The 25,743-nt window shown below is 43.4% G+C and overlaps 1 protein-coding gene across 2 annotated transcripts in view; it reads left to right on the top strand.

Annotated features, from left to right (window-relative positions):
• The window catches only part of DMGDH (dimethylglycine dehydrogenase), a 458,426-nt gene that overhangs the window by 230,978 nt on the left and 201,705 nt on the right, over positions 1 to 25,743 (top strand). For both annotated transcript variants that reach the window (XM_069223303.1, XM_069223293.1), the window contains exons 6-7: positions 22,167 to 22,415; positions 22,758 to 22,956. In XM_069223303.1, coding sequence (XP_069079404.1) covers positions 22,167 to 22,415; positions 22,758 to 22,956 — 448 coding nt within the window. The remainder of the gene's footprint in view (positions 1 to 22,166; positions 22,416 to 22,757; positions 22,957 to 25,743) is intronic.

Consider the following 25,743-nt stretch of genomic DNA (forward strand, 5'->3'; position numbering starts at 1 on the left):
CTGCCAGGGGCCCAAAATGCCAGCATCAGAATAATGCAGGTATTCTCTAAGAAAGAGTATTCCAAGTCTTAAACCCTGCATTTTGGAACTCCATAGCACATCTCCTCAGTTTGGTTACTAGCTGCCCTTTCTTTCATAAAACTGTAGCCACCCCTGTTATAGGTGGCATGATGACTAACACCAAGAGATCCTCTAGGGTCTTGAGTGCAGGATCTAAGTGTAATCATACATACATATGTCCTTATGTTTTTAGCTTGGAGCATGTTTTGAAGGATTTTCATGTGATTTGATGGGCAGTTAAAGAATTGTGATTTAAAGCTTGCCAAACAATTATATTGAATTGTGGGCATAATGTACTGTTTTAAAACCCTGGCAAGGCCACAAACCACTCTGGTTTGACAACTTGAGCTCCCTTTTGGATCGCATTTCTAAAAGGTTATTCAGTGTAATATGGGATGTATCGAAGATAAAGGGTGACGTTCAAAAGCATGGTTCAGATATAGTGCAACAAAGTTTGCAGCGCATAAAAATGGGCGTCCCAAAATTACTGCAAATGTATGCATTTGTGCATACCATTTTGTTTATCCATGGAACTACGTAGAAGGGAAGAGTCAGCTTTTCAATGCTGTTAGAAATTCTAGGCAATTGCCACTTCTGCCTATTCCTGCAAAAATGTAGTTCCTAAGCTTAGCTGCCCGCACAGAGAAGGGACTTAAACCAATCTGTGACTTTCTGAAGGGAGGAATATTCTAAAGAGTACCCAGACTCAATTTTGCAGTCTTTAATGGTCTTGATTGCTGACTAGTATGGCATTTAAGCTGATGAGAGTAGTCTAACTGCATGGATTGCTAGATGTGTGATGCTCGTTGCTTTAAACTTGATATTTCTAGGCACAGGCAACCATTGTAAGGATATGCTCGATGGAGTGATGTGAGGCTGAATGGGTAGGTGGGGAGGTGTCTTTTGGTGTGCGTTCTGAATTCCCCGTAGTGTGTGAAGTAAGAAAAGAGGGGCTCTGAGGTTTCATCCATTGGCATAAACAAGGTGCCAACACACTAAGGCAATGGATGCTTGAACTCTTTAAGGAACCCTAGATGAGGGAAAATGATGCACTGGCATTGGATGTTTTGTTTGCAAACTTAATTTTCTTTTGATGTAAGGGAGCGATCTGAATCAATAATCATATCCAAATTCCTTGCTTCTGGTGATGGATATGGTGGTGGACCTAATTCTTGTGACCACATGACTGATAAGGGACCTTTGGGTCTTTGCCGCATACAAGAATCTCCATTTTGATGTATTTAACCGAAGGTGGAAAGATAGCATCATTTTGTCAACCACATGTAGGCATTGTCTGATGGTACAAGAGTTACGATTTAACAGATTTCCAGCTTTAGTATTAGTTGCTCGTCATTCCTGTTTTAGAGCGGTTGAGATCGAAGGAGGAGATGAAGTCCGATAGAGGGCAAAGCTAAGTATTAATGCAGGATGTGCAAAGGTCTAGCATAGAGGGACAGGGTGGGGAGTTTGAACAGTGCAGAAAGGAGAGACGGTAAGGATATAATGAGAGATCTAGTAGAAGACTGAGGCAGTGTTTTTCCTTACAGTCCCTTGAACTCCCATATTGCTAAGGCTGTGAAACTATTTTTAACATAACTTTATTGTTTAACAGCAGCCTCATTTTAATACATTCCCATCAATATCAGTACGTTGGTTCTTATACATAGCTTTTACATGCACCGTTTTTACCGACATCTGCGGATAGAACAATGTATACTCTATGGTGCAACTATGTATTTTATGTATTTTGGTGTGGGAGTTGATACCGTTATTCATGTTTTTGTTTTGAGGATAAGCGGTGTTGAGCCAAAACTAGCGTATATGAATATGTAATAGAACAAACCCTGGCAATGCCAGTAGGTCTGGCTTCAAAGGAATGTTATATGGTAATGAGGAGCAGTACATGTAAATAGCGTGCAAATGGATATGTATTTGTGTGGAAGCAAAGAATTGTAGAATAATATTGGTGTAGGTTAACTGCTCAGGTGACAGTTGCGCTGTCAAGCCAGACCTAAAACTCCATGTAGGTTAATGACTGCCCTTCTTCATCTGTGCTGTTGCCAGAGAAAACATCTGTAAATGATCTAGTTCGCTAAGACATTTTAATAGCATTACAACGTAATGTGTGTGCCCTGATAGTTCACGCTCAGGCAGCTACGTAAATAAACAAAATGATTACATTTGTGTGGAAGGCAAGCACTTTTTTGTAGAAGCACACAACTTCCTCCCAATCAAAACATGTAGTCTTGGCTCCCAACATGTGGGGAGAGATGAAGACCTTCTCCTGGTGGTACTCAACTAATTATCTGGCTACAGCTAGGCTGTCAACCTAGACCATTAAAAGGAAAAAAAAAACAATAAAGAATAGTAATGTTTTCAAGGTAACCGCTATCCATATCATGTACATGTACGTTGTTCCATTGGTGGGTGTGCTGACCATCCCTTCTGTGCTCCTAATGGCATAGGCATCATAGTTACGGGGCTATTTACCCTTCAGCTGTGTGTACATATTTCTTCGATTCTAGGTCATTTCCTATCTAGTGGGTAAGAAATTCCCCATAATTACATCAACACTGTTTGTACGGGGATATTGGTGAATGAGGCCACCAGCTCGGTCCAGAGGTCCATAATTGGGTATTTGCGTAGCCCCTCCTTTCCTCTGCTTTTAAGACCATGCCCTCTGCTGTTGCCCATTTTCAACTTCCACCCTTCATCTGCATCTGGTTGGTCACTTTGGAGATCTCTAGTACATTGCTATAGCACATTGGGTGAGCACCAGGGCTAAAATCAGAACTCTGGTGTTCACCTTCCACACCTCAAGGCACCTTTATAAGCCTAACAGGCACTTTTCCACAGTATAGAGGCCTGTCCTGCCAACTGTCTTCTCTAGAGTATCCATAAACAGTTGCCAAAAAGCTGCTACTGTTGGACAACTGCACGCCATATGTATAAAGTCTGCATCCAGCAATGCTCTCCAAGGGCACTGAATGTTATGGCTGGATCTGACAATTAGTAGTCTGTGTTGGTGTGAGGTAGGTGGTGTCTAGTAAACTTAACTGTGTGTATTTAAATCTGGTGCTCCTGGAAACTGTGTGTGGATGCTCCAGTATAGCAGCCCATTTCTTGTCCCTTAGCACCCTCCCTATTTTGCTTTCCCAATAGGTTCTCAGCTTCGGTAATGCAGTCTTATTCAAAGATTGGAGGGATTTATAGAGTCATGATATCAATTTGCATCCACCACTAATGGTGTGTAAGACCTGGAGTGTCTCGTGCATTGGCAGTTCACTATGAGGCTCCAGTAATAGAGCCCCCAGTGACTGCCATAAAGCAGCATATACCAGGAACCGGGACTCTGCCAGCACATCACTGTCCGCTAGATTGTCAAATCTCAGTTTCCTGTCCTCATAGCAGTCCCCAACTGTGTGAATGCCCACCTCTGTCCCCATCTGCGGTCACTGAGCTGTGAAGTACCTGCCTCTGGCACTGCGGAACCCACAAAAGGGAGCACTGGTGCATACAGTGTGGCACCCTGCACCCTTTGGACCACCCTTTTCCAGCATCGCATTACTATCCTGAGAAGCTTAGGGTGTCTGGAGGCTTGCATTTTAAAACCCAGTAGCCAGGCTATGAAGACACCCTCCCGCCTCTTTGTACTTCCAGCTCCACTATTCTGTGACAATCAAGCCACCTAGCCAGCCACTGCTGCTGTGCAGTGAGGTTATATAGTTCAAAATCTGGGGCTCCTATTGGGATGCTTGTGAAATATAACAGTCGCGGGAGCATCAACATTTAGACAGCGCTACTTGGGCAATTTAAAAGAGCGACAGAAGTCTACACAACCCTTCAAGGCATGCAGAGATCTTCCCAAGTTCTTTCTGCGTATCCTCGTCCCTGTGGTACACGCTTATTCCCAGGTAAAGGAAGGTGTGGTTACCCAAGCTATAACTACCTGTATTATTGCCAGCTGGGCATGCTGTTGATCTGAAGATATCGGAAATTGCACAAAGATATCCCAACAGAAAGATATCAGGAATGCGCATGTTTTGGACTAGTTAGCACAGGGACAAGAGATTCTGCCCAGCTCTCTGAGAAGATTTACGCTCAGCTTGAAGCCCTCTGCACTATTGTGCAGGAACAAAAGGATGTCATCTGCATAAAGGGAAATAATGTGCTTTCCATCCTGAGGAGGAATGCCACTTCCTTGGGCCTTCATTTGTACTATGCTGGCAAACGGTTCTATTGCCAGCGCAAAAAGCATTGACGACAAAATAAAAGGCATAGAAGCCCAATCAGGGATTCCACGTTTTGCAATGTCATTGTTTAATGGGGTAGCAGACTTGTGTGCCAATGGGATGGAAAAAGTGAATTGAATCACAGAGGTCAGTCCATGTGACTGTATAGTTCACAGAAACTGAGATGATGATATGGGGGTGGGGGGTAAATATTGTATGAAATGTTTTTCCATTTATAGAGTATGCCCTGTGACCAATTGGTCTACTCACAGAAGGTGTTTAATTGGCATTGCCCATGCCTCTTGAAACATGTATTGAAGTGTCATGGTATTCAGAGATGGGGCCTTGGTAAATTGATCTCTGAAACAGTCACGGAAGGGCTCACAGAATGACTGCTTTTGTAGTTGGAGCCTGTTGTTCAGGAGAAAAGTCGATCTGAAACTAGAGCATGGAGAGGATTAGATGATTTGGGATTTTCATTCTGGAGGTTCATAGTTTTGATGATTTTGACCAAGAGACTGTTTGAACAATCTCCGCCTGAAACCTACCAGAAGCATCAGCCATTGGTATGGTTGTTCGATGGTTAGACATCAAGACGCAGTGGCAGCCTGAAGGACTGGCTGGTGCAGTCCAGGCTTTTGGTATGCTTTTTGTCTTGGCCCATTCTCAGATGCTGCCTTTAGCCCTGATATCGGGGTTATCAAATGTCCGAGCCTCTTTCAGTCCTGGCTATTGATCGTACTTCTAAAGTGCCTGTCTTTTTCTTGAGGTCTTTGCCTCTGCTCAGCGTCCGGGAGAGTTAAGTCTTTGGTGACAAGGCTAATATAAATCTACTATTATAAACTCCACTCATACCTTCTTTGGTAGGTTAGTATACATTAAATTAAGAGCAGTAAATACATACTTAACCTACAATAAAGTGATCGGTGCAACCGATAAGAGACTTGTGCAGGAAAGGTTTGCACTGCAGAATTGTTTCAATGCCTCGTGCGCACACAGCTTCATGAAGTGACCTTTGCTCAAGTTTGTAAATAAATTGTTTTGTTAGCCAGATTAAGATTTTTTATCTACGGAAATTTCCCATCCAGATTATGCCTTAGCTAACTTGGTACTCAGACCGTGCCTGTCCATGACTGTTCCATGACTGTCACCCAGGCATGCTGTCTGATTGGCAGTAGAAGAGTAGATAACAGGGTGAGTCAATTTATTCTCATCCAATTATGCTGTTGACCCCTGTATTGTCAATACACACAAATGTCACAATTTACTCCTTGCCTCCCTTCTGATAAACGTATTTTCCACACTTTGTGCACAATGCTGGACCCTAGCTTTCTCATCAAAGGTATGTTGGTTAATATACGCTCAGCAATGAAAGGTTACCACTGTGTACAAGACACTCTTGCAGAGCATAATTTAGTTTTTTTCATTTTAACTGAAAGCTGGTTTAAAGAGGACTATAGACTGATATTAAATAATTTTCTTCCAGAGAGTTCTGTTTGTTTTTTGTTCACTGTACTGGGAACATGTTGAAGGTTTGTAGCTTTTTCTTAAAAACTCATGTCTTGGTTTCTTTATTGAAGCCGATCAAGTTGACGCTCTTGACACACTTTTACTCACGTTAAACTCCCTCATACGAAGTCTTAGCATAGCTTTCTAACGTATCAACCACCCTGTGCCTCTAATGCGTCTTTAGATCTCTTATATGATGTTTTTGCTTGCATTGTGGTGAAGACTTCACCCTGTGCTTTAGTGTTAGATTTTAATGTTCATTTCCGACTTGACTTCCTCAAATCTGACCACATGCTACCTGTAGTTATTTCATGTCTTGGGTTTGGCTATGGGGCAGTCAGCTCCAGCCCACATCGGAGGCCATACTTTTGATACTATCTGTTTTGGTTCCTCAGTTTGTGATACACTGGTGCCCATTGCCTTCCCTTGGACTGACCATTATGGCCTTTCTGGTTTTTTTTTTCTCACTGATAGTTCTGCTGTAGCCTCAGCACTTCAGGCTGTGATTAAATATCACCAATGTAATTGGTGGAAGATATATCATATCACTTCCGTTAGCCACCCCTCCTAACCAATATGTGTCAATGTCTGCACATCTCTTACCACCCTTGGATGAAGAACTTGAAGGATACCTGGTCTTCTGCTGGTTCTGGACTGGCCAAGATAGGGGTGACCCTTTCTAGTAGCCACAGTGCTGCTGACTCAAAAAGATACCAAGGCAGACCGTACCCTCCAGAATGAGTCCCAGAGGAAAATCCCCAAAAGTTGGGAAAAAACCTCTATCACAGGAACTCCTGAAAAAGAAGAAAAAAGAACCAAGGAAAAATTGAATAAGTCTTGCAGGAAAAAACAGGAACACGGAAAACACAGAAAAAACAGGAGCGAGGATCACCACCAAGCTGAAGTGTTTGCAACGCAATGAAGAGAAGAACTGAAGTGCCTATATACCAGAAAATAGGAAGTGACACAACAGGAAGAATGTGTGACACAATCTTGGATTGGGAAAGACCATATAGAAAGGAATAGGAAAAAAGACCAAGTAGAAAAGGAAAAAGGCATGCTGGGAAGAAGAATACCAAGGAGGAAGACAACATGAACACCAAGAAAAAAGAAGAAACGAAGATGGAGAAAAAAAGGAGGAAAGAAAAAGGAAAAAACACAAGGAGGTAAGTATATGTGAATTCAGGGAGGGTGGTAGAGGGGATGTGGCGCAACCCAGAGCACAAAATGTGCATCCTGGGTCGCACTGTGAAAACAGGTAGGCAAAACAATGGGCCGTGGCAGTGCTGGTGTCACGAAATTGGGACTGCCGGCCCGACCGCAGCTTGAGAAAGAGGCGCCGTGGTAGTGTGCGGGAACACAGTAGGCACCCTTCCCGAGGCCCCAGGCTTATCAGGAAAAAGAGGGGGCAAAAAAGTGCGAACCAAACGAGGTGCATGAACTGAGGAAGCACCTTTCTATGAACAATCACTGAGGGGGATAACCTTTCCAGTGGATCAGGAATTGGAGTTTGTTCAGAAAGATTTGTGAATCACAGATTTCTTGACCCTCATTCAGGATGGCCTTCTACAGAAAGGGGAGGAGGACACTGGAAATGCCTATGGTATGGATCAGGAACAAAAGTTTATACTGTGAAACATGAAAAACAGGATGAACCTTCCAATTAAGCGGTAAACGTAGCCGAACAGCAACAGGATTCAATAACTGCAGTACACAAAATGGACCTTAAAAACAGGGTTTGAATTTGTTTTGGGAAAAATGAAAAGGTAGAAATTTAGATGAAAGCCACACTTTGTCTCCTGGTTGTTAAGATGGTGCCACCTGACGTTGGTAAATAGCCTTTATTTTCACAGTTCTTTTAGAAGCTGAAAGAATAGTATGAATCAGGTCTTGAATATGGCGGAGTCGTCATGCAAAGGATGTAACCGCAGGAACAGAAGGCAACACATGAGGGATAGTGGAAAAAGTCTTAGGATGGAACCATAGGTGGAGTAAAAAGGTGTTGGTCCTGTTGCACTATGCACCATATTATTGTAGGAGGACTCAGCTAAGGAAGGGAAATCCGACCAGTTACTTTGAGTGGCATTGCAGAAACAACGTAAATATTGTTGGAGTTCCTGATTCAAGCGTACAGTTTGACCATTGGTTTGAGGATGAAATCCTGATGAAAGGGAGACATCAATGTGCAGTAAAGTACAAAAAACCTTCCAAAAACGTGACACATATTGGGGTCCTCCATCTGAAATAATCACTTGTGGAAAGCCATGTAGGCGAAAAATATCCTGCGTGAATATGACTCATTTCTTGAGCTGTAGGTAATTTCTTTAAGGCTGTGAAATTCGCCATTTTGGTAAAAGAATCAACAGTTACCATGATGACATGATTCCCTGAAGAAGACAGTAATGAACAGATGAAATCTGTAGACAGGGTGTGCCATGGAGCAGAGGGAAAAGGCAGGGGCATCAATAATCCTGCTGGCTTGGTTCGAGGTGTCTAGGTTTGGGCACATACCGGGCATGAGGTTACATAGGATTCAGCATTGTTCTTAAGAATTGGCCACCAAAAGGAACGCAGAAGCAATTTCTGTGTCTTTTTAATTCCACAATGTCCAGCTAGGGGAGAATCATGGCACATCTGTAACGCCTCAGTTTGTACTTTTTTAGTTGGCAAAAAGAGGGTGTCTTGATGATTGAACTAGTCCTGAACCTTTTGTAGTTGAGGACTCGATTTCTTCTATTCTTCTAGTGGAAGATACTGGTATTCCGATTGAACACGTTCAAGAAAAGAATGAGTAACCCTGATTATTCGACTGGATTCGATGATATTTGGAGAGGAAATGTTAGTACTTTCTTGATATAGACGGGATAGTGCACCAGCTACTAAGTTCTGTGATCAGGGAATGTAGGTTACAATGAAGTCATATTGGCTAAAAAAGAAGGCCCATCTTGCTTGACAGCTGTTTCAATATTGTAAATTCCAGAGACATTGTAAATTACGATGATCAGTTCTTGCTTCAAACGGTTCTTTGGTACCCATTAGGAAATGTCTCCGTTCTTTACAGGCAGCCTTGATAGCAAGTAATTCCCGTTCTAACACCGAATAGTTGCATTCCGCTTCTGTAAGTATATGGGATAAGTAAAAAATAGGATGTTCCAAACCGTTGTCTTGTTTCTGAAGCAAGACTGCACCAATTGTGCGCTCAGCGGTGTCAGTAACTACTATAAACTTCTTAGTAGTATCCGGGTGTCGTAATATAGCAGCTTGGGTAAAGGCTTGTTTCAGGTTTTGAAAAGCCCTTTCAGCACTGTCAGTCCAGGCAAATCCCTTCTTCAGAATTTCTCCCTTGATGGTCTGGGTGATAAAACTTTTTTGATGGGCAAAGTCAGGTATAAATTGTCGATAAAAGTTGGAGAGCCCTAGGAAGCATTGGGTTTCCTTGACAGAAGAGGGAGAGGGCCAATCCAGAATGGCTCATACTTAGTCTGGATCCATAGCTATTCCAGTCTGATTGATGCAGAACCCAAGATACTGTACTTCTGTTTTGTTAAATTCATATTTTTCTGGTTTACAGTATAACCAATGATTCTGTCTGAGTCTTTACAAAACCTGAAGTACATGCTCTGGATGCTGTTCAGGTATATTGGAATATACTCGGATGTCGTCCAGATAAATCACCACACTATGATTTAAGTCAGAAAACACAGAATCCATGAATCGTTGAAATCTGAAGGGTGCATTGGTTAAACCAAAAGGCATGACACTGTATTCATAATGACTGAATGTTGTACGAAAGGCTGTTATTCATTCATCTCCTTCCTTGACACCTAAGATGTGCTATGCACCCCTCAAATCTAATTTTGTAAACCTCTTGGCACCTTGGACGGCGTCCAAAGTATTCCTAATAAAGGGTAAGGGATAACGATCCTTAATGGTTATCTTATTAAGTCCGCGAAAGTCAACACGGGCACACAGATCTTTCGTTTTCTTTGGAACAAAGAAAAGAGGAGCCCCTGCAGGAGATGAAGAGAGGGTGATTACACCATTCTGTAGATTCTCATCTAGGTATTCTTTTAGTACCTTCTTTTCTTGTTCAGTCAACGACTACATCCGACCAAGGGGGAACACTTCTCCCGGAATTAAAGGAATGGCACAGTCACAGATACGATGAGGAGGCAAAACGAGTTTGCAAGGTTTGTGGAATACATCAAAGTATTCTTGGTAACAACTTGGAACTCCCTGTGTCATGTTGATAGAGCAGTTGGTATGTTTGGAAGAAAGACTTAACCCTTTTGGAGACCAGTAAGAGTTAGTGGAGTAGCAGTTCTGTTGGTAAAACTGTGATGATAAAGATATTGTTAGTGTCTCCCAACTGATTTAAGGGTTATGCTGAGTTAACCAGGGAATTCCTAAGATCATGGTATGATTTGGAGGATATGAGATTAAAGGTAATGTGTTCCTGGTTCCTTTCAAAACGCAGACAGAGGGTAGGTGTAGAATCCACCACTGGTCCTGAGGTTGAAGGAGAACCATCAACTGTATGAACTTGTTCTGGTGTTTCTTTAGGAACTCATGGGATTCCTCTTTCTTTGGCCCAGGTCTCATCCAGATATATACCACTGGGCTCCACAATCCAACAAGGCAAAAACCTGCTAGTCTTGATTTTGTGAACACTGTACCATAACAGATAGAATAAACAGTGTGGAGATAGTCTCCCTGGAGGAAAATATTGATGGTAGATCTACTCCTCCCGTCCCCTTCCTCCTCACAGGGGGCGGGAGCTGGCGTTTCCCGAGGGTCTGGAAGGACAGACAGTACACATCCGGATCAAATGGCCAGCTTTGCCACAATATAGGCAAAGAACCTTTTGCCGCCTATCCTCTCTTTCGGAGTCAGATAAAGGACCACAGACTAGATCAATCTGCATAGGTGGTTCTTCTGTAGACTTGGTTGCTTCAAGATGGACTTCGTCAGAACGTCAGTTTGCAGTATGGAGTACTCCTGACTGGTACTGCAAGCGAGTCTTACACCTTTCCACCTTACGTTCTCGCAATCTATACTCTATATTCAACGCTTGATCCATCAGGTCTTTCAGAGGTCTACATGGAGCAGAATGTACCAATTCATCTTTTATTTCTTCTCGAAGTCCGTGGCAAAACAGGGTTACAAAAGTGCGTTCTACCCAAGTGGTCTCAGATGCTAGCAGTTTAAACCAGGTTATATATTGTATTACATCCTGATTGCCTTGCTGTATTTCACATAATGCTTCTTCAGCAGCTGCCTCCAACCTGGGTCACTCGAACATCTGCTTAAAAAGTTTAAGAAAGGCAGGATAATTTCCTAAGACAGGATCTTTAGCAGAGACAAAGGGGTTGCCCAAGCTAGTGCAGGGCCAGACAAGGCACTGATCAAAAAACCCACCTTGGCCTTATCAGACGAGAATTGTAAGGGTCGAAATGCAAAGAAGACTGTCAGAGTCCAGAAATTCCTTTATCTTATGCGGAACTCAGGAATATCGAGGTGTTGAGGTAGAAACAGGAGGTATATCCACAGGTCAGGAAGACAAGGCTTGTTGTAGTGTGGCATTCTCTGCCTGCAGTTGTTGTAACTCTTGAGCTTGTTGTTGCACAGTATGGAGCATAGATTGTGCATTTTCTACAACATCATCCTGTGGTCCTTCCATGGTCGACACGCAACGCAGATTTTTTGGGCGTTGCAATCTGTCACTGTATGCACGTCTCTTACTAACGTTGGCTGAAGAACTTGAAGGAACACCCGGTCTTCTACTGGTTCTGGACTGGCCAAGATAGGGGCGACCCTTTCTAGTAGCCACGGTGCTGCTGACTGGAAAAGATGCCAAGGCAGACCCTACCCTCCAGAAGGAGTCCCAGAGGAAAAACCAAAAAAGTTGGGGAAAAAACCTCCATCATAGGAACCCCTGAAAAAGAGGGGGAAAAAAAGCAATGAACAAGGGAAAAATTTAATAACTCTTGCAGCAAAAAACAGGAACGCGGAAAACACAGAAAAAACAGGAGCGAGGATCACCACCAAGCAGAAGTGTTTGCAACGCAAGGAAGAGAAGAACTGAAGTGCTTATATACCAAAAAACTGGAAGTGACACAACAGGAAGAAAGTGCGACACAATCTTGGATTGTGAAAGATCATATAGAAAAGAAAAGGAAAAAAGACCAAGTAGAAAAGGAAAAGGAAGAAAGCATGCCGGGAAGAAGAATACCAAGGAGGAAGACAACATGGACACCAAGAAAAAAGAAGAAACGAAGATGGAGGAAAAAAAAGAAGAAAAAGGAGGAAAGAAAAAGGAAAAAACCCAAGGAGGGTAAGTATATGTGAATTCAGGGAAGGTGGCAGGGGTTGTGGTGAGACCCAGAGCATGAAATGTGCCTCCTGGGTCGCACCGCGAAAACAGGTAGGCAAAACAGGCTGCTTCGGTGCAGGTGTCCCTAAACTTAGACCGCCGGCCGACTGCGGCTTGAGAAAGAGTCACCGCGGTAGTGTGCGGCGACACAAGATGAGGTTCCCAACCTGGGGCGTAGGGACCCCTGGGGGTCCTCGAAGCCTTCTCAGGGGGTCCGGGACTACTTAGAAAATTACATAACATTAAAAGATTAATAAAGTGTATATAAATAAAGAAGCTAGCTGTATAATTGAACATTTTAAAACCTACTGTAAATGTGAAAGAATTAGAAATTGCACGCTAAAAACATAAATTTCTATCCTCAGATTGGTTCATGGGAGCAGTGCAGGTGCATCCAACAGAATATAGAATGGACATGAGTTGCCTCAATTGAATTTAGAAAAGCTCCAACCTTTCTGTTCAAATTAGATTTTTTTTTTTTTTTGCAAATTAGATGGTGTCATCATTTGTTTTTTCTGTAATTTGTGTGTATTGCTTTGCCTTTGAAATCATCCTCAATGCTTAGTCTGGGTCCCTGGCTTCCAGTAATGACTTGTGGGGGTCCCCGGGTTCCAGTAATGATTAAGTGGGGCTCCCTAGAAGTCAAAAGATTGGGAATCACTGATCCAGTACTCTCCTTAGCTGATCTCTTACCTCATTATAATCGTAGCAGTACGCAAACAATAGCATTGCGCCTACTCAGAAGGTTCAGAGGAGGAAACATAACCAGTCTTTGTTTACTTGTGAACTAAGACAGATATGGAAAGAACCCAAAAGTGTAGAAGGCATAAGGTACAAATCTTATGATCGTGACTCAAAATCCTTTAAAGCACAGCAATCACAACTAAACATGGGCTATTGAAAATAGCAATGCAACATAGTATGCAATCTTAAGGCATCAAATAAATATATTGTGATCTCTATCATAAAATACATTAGTGGGCCTTCTTTCCCCACTGATATATCCAGATCAGTGGATAAATGTAATCATTTTGCCATTTATTTAGTCCCCAAAATCAACAATATTCTTGATGATGTGGTTGATAATGTGGGTGCTGCGGATATACAATCCGGATTTACAAAGAATGTTTCTACCAGTTTTGCTACTACCGCTTGCATCTCAACCTTTCACCCAGTGGCACAGGAAGTTTTTTTTCAGTTGGCCCAAAGCTGTTGACCTCCTGGATTCCCCAAGGATATCCTCCCTGCTCATATCCACAAGAAACGTTTGCTGAGTGAAGGGACAAATGTTAAATGCATACATTCTTTGAGCCCTCTATCAGGACTGAAGTCTGGGAGTCGGCAATAGTGTTGCCCCTGCTGAAGAAAAGAGAACTTTAGATTATTCCATTTTAGCAAACAACAAATGCACAATTTAGCAACTCCTTTTCTCTCCAAAGTATGAGAAAAGGCTGTCTACAGCCACCTTCTGAACTTTGAGACAAATGAGATTCTCACCCTTGCACCCCATGCAAGCTTCTTGACTACATTGCAGTAAAGAGACGGTGGTAGTCATCGCAGTAGATGAAATCAAACTTTTGTACAGCGGCTCCCACTCATCATCCTTTTTTAATGGAAGATGTATTTTTTCATCCTGGTTACACTTTTGATATAGTGTACCTGCCGAGCCTATGCAGTAGTGAAGCCAACAGGAGGGCTGGAATCGTGGTGTCAGGCCCTTGCAACTTTTTTTGCCTATGGCGAGGATACTTAATTTATGCTAGTCAAGTGGTGGTAACACCACCAGTATAAAATCATCCTGCCATGCTGTGGTATATTTGCCTCTCTTTAGTAAAATTCAATTTTAATACTAACTCATTGGCAGCAAAGATCAAATTACGCTTCACATCATTCAGAAAACTTTGTATAATACCTTTAGAAATATACTGAAATTTGTTTCCAAAAGTAAGATTTGAGGAGGACAATTGAATTATTTATTTTTACCATTCACTTCAGTATCAGTTATGGTTCTAGATGGAAATCTAAATAATTCCACACATCACTTGTTGAGATACATTGCCTGTAGTTATCCTATTGTTGCACCAGATGGGAAGCTGCTGTTTTACTAGTGATGATTGGTGTTGGTACATTATTCTCTAGGTGAGAAGTCTCTGATTTGGCAACAGTGTGAGCATCCCTCCTACTGCTCAGACATTTTAGAGCCCTTCAAAGCGCACTGACTGTACGAACACGTACAAGAGGTATTTAAGAGGAAATCAGGATAAGACCATTTTAGACTATGCTTGAGGTATGGGATTTGAGAAGCAAAGTGAAATGTTATGGGAATAAGCAATATCATACTTTTCAGACGTGGATTCTCGTTGAGGTGAAGCCGCAGTTCACTGGTTTATGGATTAGAAGTCCCCAGGGTCTGCATACTGGGTTCTCATATGAAATATCAAGCTGTGAATCGCCGACCCCCCGCATAGATTTGGAAAGAGCTGCTTCAAAGCATAAGACAGTTGAAGGAGTTAAGTTGACAGGTCAAGAATCTGGGATGCAAAAACGTAGCAAAAATTTGTTTAGATAAAAGGATAAGTTAATTTTTGCAGAATCTCAGAAGGCCGTGCTCAGTTTGGAGGCCTGTTGATAGGGATGGCTCTGTAATCCTAATCTTAAAATATTAAACAGTTTACACAATCCTCTCTCTGTAGGCAGCTCCTGAGCCTTCCAGTAGGGTGATGTGTGAAAATCTGAATTGTCTGCTGATGGGTGTTTGGTTATCATGAACGTGAGGTTTACAGGACCACTGTATCCAGGAGTGTTGTGGGGGAGACACAGGCTTGGTGTTTATTCATAGTTTTAGCACCTTACTCTTTTACTTACCCTCATGCTAAGCTGAAGAGGGAGCTCCTCAAAATGGGACATCCACTGACGCCGTCCCTAGGAGAATGTCAGTTTTTTCTATTGGTAGAGACGTGGTACTACTTTACTCTACAGGGAGTGCAGAATTATTAGGCAAGTTGTATTTTTGAGGATTAATTTTATTATTGAACAACAACCATGTTCTCAATGAACCCAAAAAACTCATTAATATCAAAGCTGAATATTTTTGGAAGTAGTTTTTAGTTTGTTTTTAGTTTTAACTATGTTAGGGGGATATCTGTGTGTGCAGGTGACTATTACTGTGCATAATTATTAGGCAACTTAACAAAAAATATATATATACCCATTTCAATTATTTATTATTACCAGTGAAACCAATATAACATCTCAACATTCACAAATATACATTTCTGACATTCAAAAACAAAACAAAAACAAATCAGTGACCAATATAGCCACCTTTCTTTGCAAGGACACTCAAAAGCCATCCATGGATTCTGTCAGTGTTTTGATCTGTTCACCATCAACATTGCGTGCAGCAGCAACCACAGCCTCCCAGACACTGTTCAGAGAGGTGTACTGTTTTCCCTCCTTGTAAATCTCACATTTGATGATGGACCACAGGTTCTCAATGGGGTTCAGATCAGGTGAACAAGGAGGCCATGTCATTAGATTTCCTTCTTTTATACCCTTTCTTGCATAACCACGCTGTGGAGTACTTGGACGCGTGTGATGGAGCATTGTCCTGCATGAAAATCATGTTTTTCTTGAAGGATGCAGACTTCTTCCTGTACCACTGCTTGAAGAAGGTGTCTTCCAGGAACTGGCAGTAGGACTGGGAGTTGAGCTTGACTCCATCCTCAACCCGAAAAGGCCCCACAAGCTCATCTTTGATGATACCAGCCCAAACCAGTACTCCACCTCCACCTTGCTGGCGTCTGAGTCGGACTGGAGCTCTCTGCCCTTTACCAATCCAGCCACGGGCCCATCCATCTGGCCCATCAAGACTCACTCTCATTTCATCAGTCCATAAAACCTTAGAAAAATCAGTCTTGAGATATTTATTGGCCCAGTCTTGACGTTTCAGCTTGTGTGTCTTGTTCAGTGGTGGTCGTCTTTCAGCCTTTCTTACCTTGGCCATGTCTCTGAGTATTGCACACCTTGTGCTTTTGGGCACTCCAGTGATGTTGCAGCTCTGAAATATGGCCAAACTGGTGGCAAGTTGCATCGTGGCAGCTGCACGCTTGACTTTTCTCAGTTCATGGGCAGTTATTTTGCGCCTTAGTTTTTCCACACGCTTCTTGCGACCCTGTTGACTATTTTGAATGAAACGCTTGATTGTTCGATGATCACGCTTCAGAAGCTTTGCAATTTTAAGAGTGCTGCATCCCTCTGCAAGATATCTCACTATTTTTGACTTTTCTGAGCCTGTCAAGTCCTTCTTTTGAACCATTTTGCCAAAGGAAAGGAAGTTGCCTAATAATTATGCACACCTGATATAGGGTGGTGATGTCATTAGACCACACCCCTTCTCATTACAGAGATGCACATCACCTAATATGCTTAATTGGTAGTAGGCTTTCGAGCCTATACAGCTTGGAGTAAGACAACATGCATAAAGAGGATGATGTGGTCAAAATACTCATTTGCCTAATAATTCTGCACTCCCTGTATGGTTACGTGCCATCAAGCCCCTAAGAATACAGATGCCTATGATTGCAGCCATTGTATGTTGGGTGTCAAGTTACAGTTCATTGGAGAAACATCTGAGGTCCTGCAAGCACCCAGTCCCCCCAAGCAACCGCTGGTGCAGAACTCCGATGGGCAGCATAAAGGTGGCCTGCAGCCACATGAAACCCTACGTCGATAATCAAAGAACGATCGGTTCACAGACCTTGGCCTAACTGTAAATACTTTTCATGCACATGTTCTACTTCGTACATTGGCGTTAATGGCAGGGGCGGTGGAATCGCATATTTGGACTCTGTCAAGTAGAGAATAGTTAAGGGCAAAATCCAAGCCCTCAATCATTTACCCTTTCCTACCCTGAAACCATCGACACAGGAAGTCTTTATTTTTATTTAAAGTGTATAATTTGTACGCAGCAAGCCACAAAATATTTGCCGCACAGCACAAACCCATCAAAACAAATAATCAACAATTATGATAAGAATTTAAAAGTGCCCTTAATCAGTGAATTCCATTTTCTTATTAGTTAAAATAGCTACATTTTATTAGTGTTACTGACAAACCAAGTGTTTCTGTATAAATCCCCAGGCGGTTTAAGTTCAGAGTGGAAAACACACACGAGAAATAGTCTCTGTTGTAGAATAACATCGGCAGATTTCATGGTCGTTGATATTCACTTCCAGGACTGAAAATTGTTCTTTCCGTAACACCAAGACCGGTCTCCTCTTTTCCGGTGCGAGCCCTCCTACAAATTCATTTTTTTGCTTTGCTTTGAAGAGCAGACTTCATATCTTTGGTAAGCAGATAATAATTATAAGCCATTTTTCCTTCAGACAAGAATTTTTTCTAGTCTATTATTTGGCTTAGGCCAGTTTCTCAGCCGACCTCTTCTTTGGCAGTGATACATCCTCCACTGATAACCATCCACGACAACGGATTGTCATCCTCTGCATTTTATATGGCAAACATGAAAAGCGCTGCAACCTGTGAGAGGGATTTTGTCTGAACGAAATCCTAACTCGAGCCCTCAGCAGTGCACATCAGTTGAATTTCTGATGCCGAATGCTACTCACAGGAGAGGACTTTCCAAAGGATCACGGTTGTTCTCCTTCTGGATGCACGATTAGGCATTCTGTATGTTACATGGAGGGTGACCATAGCACTGTCTGGCACACTGGGACTGGCAGCTGTCCTGCCGACCTTCATACTTTGAACTAAATCTATTTTAGGGCCCGATTTAGAACTCGGCGGACGGGTGTCTCCGTAACAGCAGTGATGGATATCCTGTCCGCTGAAATCTTAATCCCACCATGTCCTATGGGATTTAGATTTCGGAGGATGGGATATCCGCCACCATTGTGACAGACTAACCCGTTCACGGAGTTCTAAATCAGGCCCTTGGTCTTGTATCATGAATTTAATTAACAAGCTATTTTACTTCCATAACTAAGAGTGCTGATAACCTCACATCCCTTATTTGTTGAAGTTTGGCACTGGCAAAACTTTTATTTTTATCACTTAAAATCATTATCTTGGTCCTTGTGTGGATAGCTTTGAGCTTGCTAAGCCTACAGCGCTCACCCAGCTTGAGCAGAGAGAGTAGTAGATCAATGTACATAAGAGTTTAACAGCTTGACTCCGTGTCTTCCTGAGACTTTTTTTGTCCTGGCACCGCACCGTCCTTCCAAACAGTCACTCAGTTGTGATGGCACAGAATATGGACGCTTTTCAAAAAGAGCACCAGGAGCCCCTCATTGTGTAATTCTGTCCATAGCAGTTTGTAAATCAGTATATAGGGGCCCCTTCTTTCCCGCTGCTAGACGACATAAGTGAGAAGGGGTTAACAAATGTTGTGTAAAGTGGTTACTGGGAGTATTTCATTGATGCTGACCCAGTCCAATAAATGTGAATACAAGATTTTAGCTAGCGCTTTACTGCCTGTCGGAGCTTCACCAGCAATTTGTAATTCCCTAATTTTGCTCTGCAGCACTTTTTAAAGACTGCCATTCAATTTGAGCCTTCCCATACAGGGGGTTCTGGATTCACCATTATTGCTTCAAAAACAGTCTTCAAAACAATTTCCCACCAAACTGAATAACACTTTAGAACAATATTGATCATACATCGTGTCCCATGGCCCGAGATTGTTTTCAGAGCATTGATTGTTGTTGCCGTACATTTCAGAAATAAATGGCCATAGCGTAGTTGGCCAGAAGTTGGCTTCTGATTGAGATGTCTCAGTTGCTAGTTAGCCCTTTTACTGTCATTTAAGGTGGAAACCTATACAGCGCAATTTGCCAATTCAGTATCGTATATGCAATGTTGAGCTTTTTTTCACCCGCCCCATGTGTTACAGGTTTCTAAAATCTTTTAATATCCTTTCCCCAATTACCTTTATTGCAGCCCCCTTAGTCCTGCTTTTGTGACTAATTTTCATTTACAGTGGTTCTCTCTTACTGGCATGCAGCAAACTTTTCTCCTATCTGGTCAAGTTTTGATTACAGCAGATTGATCTAACTGTGCGCTGTGGTTTCCCCTGCCTTGTTCTCAAGTTGCTATTGAACCAGGGCAAAATAAATCTCGGGGCTCAGGCTGCGGCTTTTCTCTGTTTGTGCTCTAGCCTGTAGCCCTTTCAAGTAGAAACCTCATTCGCTCATTATACGGCTTCATTACTTCCTACTTGGTGAATTAATGGCTCACGGTCAGTTAAGATCTGACAGCAGCTTTGAACCTCCTTTTAATTGCAATTGAACCCAATTTGAACAGTGTATTTGTGATCCATTTGCCATAGTTGGACACACCCCACTAGGAGAGTCATGTGGTTACGTGTCTAGCTGAATAGGTAGGCAGTCATCTAACCATGAACCCCCTTGACAAACCGGAAGTCCACAACTGATTTGGGCTTGGCATTTGTCCAGAAGTAATGTCCTAGAACATCGCCATGCTGAGAACTATTCAGCATCCACAAATTCATGTTTATTATGGGCATTTTTATCAACATTAACCTCAAGAATGGCAGCCCAGCTCCAATGGGTCTTGCGGTGGCTTGCGCAATGCAATCTAGTCAAAACTAGTGCAGGCTGAGATCCCCTTTATCCTTGTGTTCTCCAGATTTTCCTATTACCTGGGATGGCTCTTCTGACTCCGCAGTTGTTAAATGTAGCAATCGCTCGCAGATGCATCAGGAGGGTAACTTGCATCACCTGCCACAACCCTCCATACGCCCCTGCATTCTCCCTCCAGAGCCTTCCCTGCCCCCCGGTTTCCATTCTATAACAGATTTAGCACCCTGGCTCATTTGCTCGCTCTCCACTGTTGGCGGCCTATTCGTAGATGGCCACCTCCTCTGTCTCGACCAAGTAATAGATGATTTCGCCCTCCCCAGAGGCCAATACCTAATATATCATTTACTGTGCCACACATTTCGCACCCTTTGGTCTATAGAGGATGCTGAGCCCCAAACCCCTCTCTGTTATACAGACTCCACTGACCAGGGGAACAGGCTGTCATCTCAGAACGTGGCTTTACAAGGCAGTAAGAGAACATGCTAGGGTCTCTCGGTCACTGATGCAGGACAAATGGGAAGGGGACATTGGGCGGGCTCTTCATGATACTAAATGGGACTGGGCACTGGAATTCCAACACTGGGTCTCCCGCAATGCCCGTTTCAGAAGTATCTAGTTCACCACTGTCCACAAGGCCTATTTAACACCCAAACAGCCTAATCGCTTCTTCCCTACCACTCGTCTCAGCCTTCTGTGCTGCCTCGCTCTATCAGCGGATCGTCATCAGATGCTGTGGTCATGCCCTTCCCTCTCCACATATTGCTGCATGATCAACACAACACACTGGGAAGTAACAGAACTTCCCCACGTAAACACTCGCGAAGCTTGCTCCCTGTGTATATTCAAATATGGGAAGCGCATAGTGGTGAGGGCATGGTTTGCCAGCCCCGCTCTCCATCTTGCCAAGTGAACTCTCACGTTACACTGGAGGTGAAGTCAGCCCCCAACACCCGAAGCCTTGTATGGAGCACTGTGGCATTAGGGGAGAGCTGAAGGGGAGGCCCTTCAATTTGAGGAGGTCAGTCGCCTGCGTAAAAGCCCCATTTCCCCTGCATGGGACAACCCTCTTCGACCACTCTCTCTAAGTGATGCAGAATGATGACCTTCCCCGTGAACCCAGACTTGTTGCATTTCCATCAGTTGACCCACTTATCACCACGGCTGTCCCTTTATTCCTCCCTGCCCTCTACTCATTCTGGTTAATGCTGGGCCGACTGACCTCCCCCACTTTCCTCTCCCCTGGGTACCGCTCCTGCAAGAACACCCACATGGATGCAGCCACGCCCGTTCGCCTGTTGCAGAATTTGTAGTTCACTGACGCCCTCACCCAAGGCGTCCTGGTGCTAACCTGCCCCTTCCCTCCTGTCTGTTTGCTCACTCTACCCTGGTCTATAAACATGCCCCTTGTGCATCCATTTTAGGTGCATTATCCGACCAAGCCTCCTCAACATGTATTTTACAATATTCATCTGCTCCTCCACTTCGATACCCACCGGTTGGTCGTAGTACCCCCCACCCAGCAAATACGGTTACTTGACAGGCGACAGAGACCTCTATGAGCAGCGTATGGTGCTGCAGTCGTTTACAGCGCACTGAAGCCGGGAACGGGGACCTCTGGGAGGACAGTGCGCTGAACAGCAGGTCACTCGGTCTCTGGCACTTCACCGTTCGTTATTTAGCTCTTTAAATACATAACTGCGACACGATTCTGTGTGACTCGAGTTCACTTTGCTGTATTTCATCAAGTTGAAACTGACCTATGTGGAGGAGACATTGAAAATCATGATACCGTTGTCTGGTTTCCTCAATAATCCACGCCCGACCCGTATTTTCCACTTCGTAAAGAGGATCATTATTCTTTCACCCTGCAGGTTAGCGAGTCTCTTACTTTTCATCTGGAGCGTTCCCAGTGGACTTTAAACAAGCATTGGCAAAACCAATAGGTCTCGGCAGTCTGTGAGCTGTAGGCGTTGGCACTGTTAATGCATTGTGTATATCAATGAAAACAGCCCCAGAGCTATACGCAAATGCACATTGCCAACGCATGTAGCCCTCGGATTGCCGAGACCTACTGGCTTTGCCAATGCTTCTTTCTTCGATGTGATTTTGTATGATACATGGGCTGTTCACTCCTGTTATTGTTCAGGGCAAACTCCCAATAAAAATACTTGGGCAGGGATTTGCCAGGCTTTCTCACATGCATCTGCCAGTTTATCAAATAACGATTGACCGGTCAGACTGGCAACACAGTCGCTGGGTTAGATGAAAGCGTGTGTAATGTAGCGCTCCATTTGCGAGCAGGGGCCATGATGACGTGTAACGGTAGTTGAAGTGTGTACATGATATTTACTTCAACGTTTTTATTTTTCGAAGGTTTCTGGGCCCGTGAAGTAGGACAGCTGGTAGGATTAAATCATCCTCTCATACCGGTCCACCATCAGTACATTGTCACAGCCGCTGTGCCGGAAGTCAAAGCGCTGAAGACCGAGCTCCCTGTGCTCCGGGATCTGGAGGGCTCCTACTACCTGAGGCAAGAAAGAGATGGGCTGCTGTTTGGCCCCTACGAGAGTCCGGAGAAAATGAAGCTCCAAGAGTCCTGGGTAACTGATGGCGTGCCGCCAGGTACATGCGTTTTATTGTATTTCCTTTTATTTGGAAGTTTTATGTAGTCTTGGTATGCTCCTAAATTGTAAGTTTTTCAGGCACCGATACTTGAAGGCATGGCATAAGATGGTAATTGTGTGTCCAAATTAATAAAATACAAGCAGGTGTTCTGCTATCCTGCTAGGCAGGAGTTTATTACATGGGTATGAGAATTTGCCCCGTCCTATGGCATGTTATAACAGACTTGCAGTGTGTCAGGATATTGGTGATACTAAAACAATGTTTATATATTATATTTAGTTTCTTTTTGTTTCTGATATTTTAAGTACAAGTCTAATGTAACTCGAATATGTTTTTCAGGTTTTGGGAAGGAACTCTTTGAGTCCGACTTGGACAGGTTGATGACTCACGTGGAGGCTGCGATGGAAATGGTTCCTGTCTTGAAAGAAGCCGATATCACCAATATAGTTTCAGGTCCCATCACTTATTCTCCAGACATTCTCCCCATGGTTGGACCACACCAGGGGGTCCGGAATTACTGGGTCGCTGTTGGCTTTGGGTAGGTAGGCTCGGTGTTGAAGTAGTGGTAGTCAAGTGTTGCAGTTACCAAGGGACATGTGCATTGCTCAGTTGCTACCTAAGAAAATGTGCAACGTCTGGTTGGCAGCTTTCTCTCTCTGACATAGTTCCTAGAAATGACTCACCAAGTAGAATTCTTGTTTCTTTTCAGGATCACCCAAAATTCCTCTTATCAGCCCCCGTGCCATCGTTGAATAGCTGAGGACCCCCTTAGGAGGCTTTGTTGATCATTTAATGTATGCTTTTCCTTTCCCTCTGCTACCAATGCAGCTCAGGGCCTCGCAGTACCTCGCATGGCTCCCTGGTGTTGTCCTGCTCACTGGAGCAGGCACTACACATCAGGCTCCTCCCTAAAGTGTGGCAGGCACTCCCCCTCCAGCGAAGATGAGAACTGTGGGCCGTGAGGAGAAACCGTTTCATGCCCAGGGAGTGGCAGGTGCATGGCCAATAAGATGTACATTCGTACCTCACACACTAAAATCGAGAGCAGAAATGTAATTGCTCACAAAGGCAAATTGTGTCACTTGTTAATGCAAGGAAGCATTATAGATTTATATAGCGTGATAGCAAATACATTGAGCGTATCTGAGCTATAATGATGACATCGCCACCACCCAGCATCTGGTCACTTTCACTAGAAGTCACTTGGTGCCCTTAGCTAGAGCTTCGATAGCTCACGCCTTAGATCAGGACTAATGGAGTTCTGCGGTTGTAGCGACTTTCTCATAATTATAAATCTGCCACATAGTCCATTATTTGCCACATAATCTGCATATTTTAGCAAAAAAAATATGTTTCAATCCCAAACGGTTCAAAAGTTAATAAAAAATGAAGTGACACGTTGCTGCGCAGTGGAAGGACCTTTGCAGAGCTGGACTGGTTGGTTACCTTTGTGTCGATTGCTGTATTTAGGTATTGGACCCGGAACTAATGACGTGCAACCATGTCCAAAGAGTGTTACCATGTTTAAAATTAACGAAATAATGGTACAATTCTATTACAAAATGTGCTGCATTGTGCCGCATAATGTGCCTTTTCTTGCCGCATATTTTACTCAACCCTGTCGCATAATTTGGCCGGGTCTTGCTGCATAATTCCAATGGCCCTGCTTAAGATACCTTGTCTCTGTCGACTGGCTCGCTTGTGTCTGAGCTTGATTCCCATATAGGCTGCCATTGCTGTGTGTGAACAGCATTCACCAGTGTGTGTGTTTTCCTTACTCGCTGAGTTACCATCCCCGATGAGCTAAGGATTCCGCCGTGCTAGAAGATAAACATTTTGGACAGTTACGTCCTTCCTATAGTATCGTTAGAAGTCCTTCCTTTAGTACCTGTAATTAGATAGTACTTGTACCCTTGGTCGCACGTGCTTGATTTATTTCTGTGAAGTTATGTGGGGCTCGAGGGATGAGTGGGGTCCGTGAGTACATTCAGCACACAATGACTGGAAGGGAAAGAGGAGGGGGTTGCGATCCGCTCATAATGTTGCGAATTGAGCTTTACATAGTGGTACGATGTCGTATTTACATCCAGGAAGGAATAGGAGATATCATTGGCAATCTAAATTGCAGGGGTATTTGTGAAAAGGGCTTGGAGGCGTGTGCTTTACATACTGCCCTACAGCGTGGCAGTGTGTGATTTACATACTGGATGGAGGTGGGGTATACATTGAAACAGGCACGTGCTGTGCTTTCCATAATCTGGCATCGAGGCAGTATATAAGCAGTCTGGTAATTCTGTCTACGGCCTTTCTGATCAAGGTAATAAGCAGTGCTTTAAATGGAAATACAGAAGCGCAGGTACTCACTCTTTAGAGTACCTGCTTGCTTCTGAGAAGTGCCAGTACTCTCCCATTAAATGTGTAGTACCAGCGCTGAGAAGTGTGGGTACTGTCCCTTTCAAATTAAAGAAGCGCAGGTATCAGTACCTGCCCATTTAAAGCACTGGTAATAAGTACCATTCCACTGTCGTGGGTCACTACCACCTGCTCTGCCATCGTAGCTCCCCTCCCTCCTCCTTCAGTTAGCAGAACCCACGAAATGTAAGCAACCCAGGCCTGTTTGAGCATCTGTCATCACTGCTGGCTAGCTAGCGCTTTGAGGACAGTGTAGACATATTTGAATAATATCTCCGGGAAACTGACAGAATTATAATCACCCTGGGATACTTTAGCAAGATATGCAAATATTCTTGTTAGCACCTTGGAGTATTTGAGCAGCAGTTATGGGCTCTGCTGGTATTTCATTTTCTGAACCGATGCTGTGATGGATGACTTCCTGGCAGAGGAGTAGTGATGGGCATTGTGTCCGGGCTCGACACTTGAAACAGGTATTGCTTCTGCCATAGAATGGTTGGTTTTCCATGTAAACGGAGCCATGTTCATGCCAGATACAGGGTTCCTGAAGGATAACAAAGATATCTATACACATCTGTTGCATGTACCCCTTTTTAGATTATTGAATGTTTGAGCTTTTGTAGAGCTCTTGGAATACAAGTGCTATTATGAACGCCTGATGAAGAGCGCTGTGATCAAAGATGGAAACGTATTGGGTGATAAAGTTGTGACTGTGCACTGAAACATAGAACGTTTACATGAAAAAACTAATGCGGAAATTAACTTACATGAACATTTGAAAGTAAATGTATGTTCTAATTATTTGGAAGGATTATAACTCAGTAAGAAACAGGTGTTTTCAGTCATACGAGCTCGGTACACCCGTAGGGTTCATGCTAAATAGAATTTGATATAAGATTTGTAATTTCCATTT

Source organism: Pleurodeles waltl, chromosome 1_1 (assembly GCF_031143425.1).
Source record: "Pleurodeles waltl isolate 20211129_DDA chromosome 1_1, aPleWal1.hap1.20221129, whole genome shotgun sequence".
NCBI classification, from domain to species: Eukaryota; Metazoa; Chordata; class Amphibia; order Caudata; family Salamandridae; genus Pleurodeles; species Pleurodeles waltl.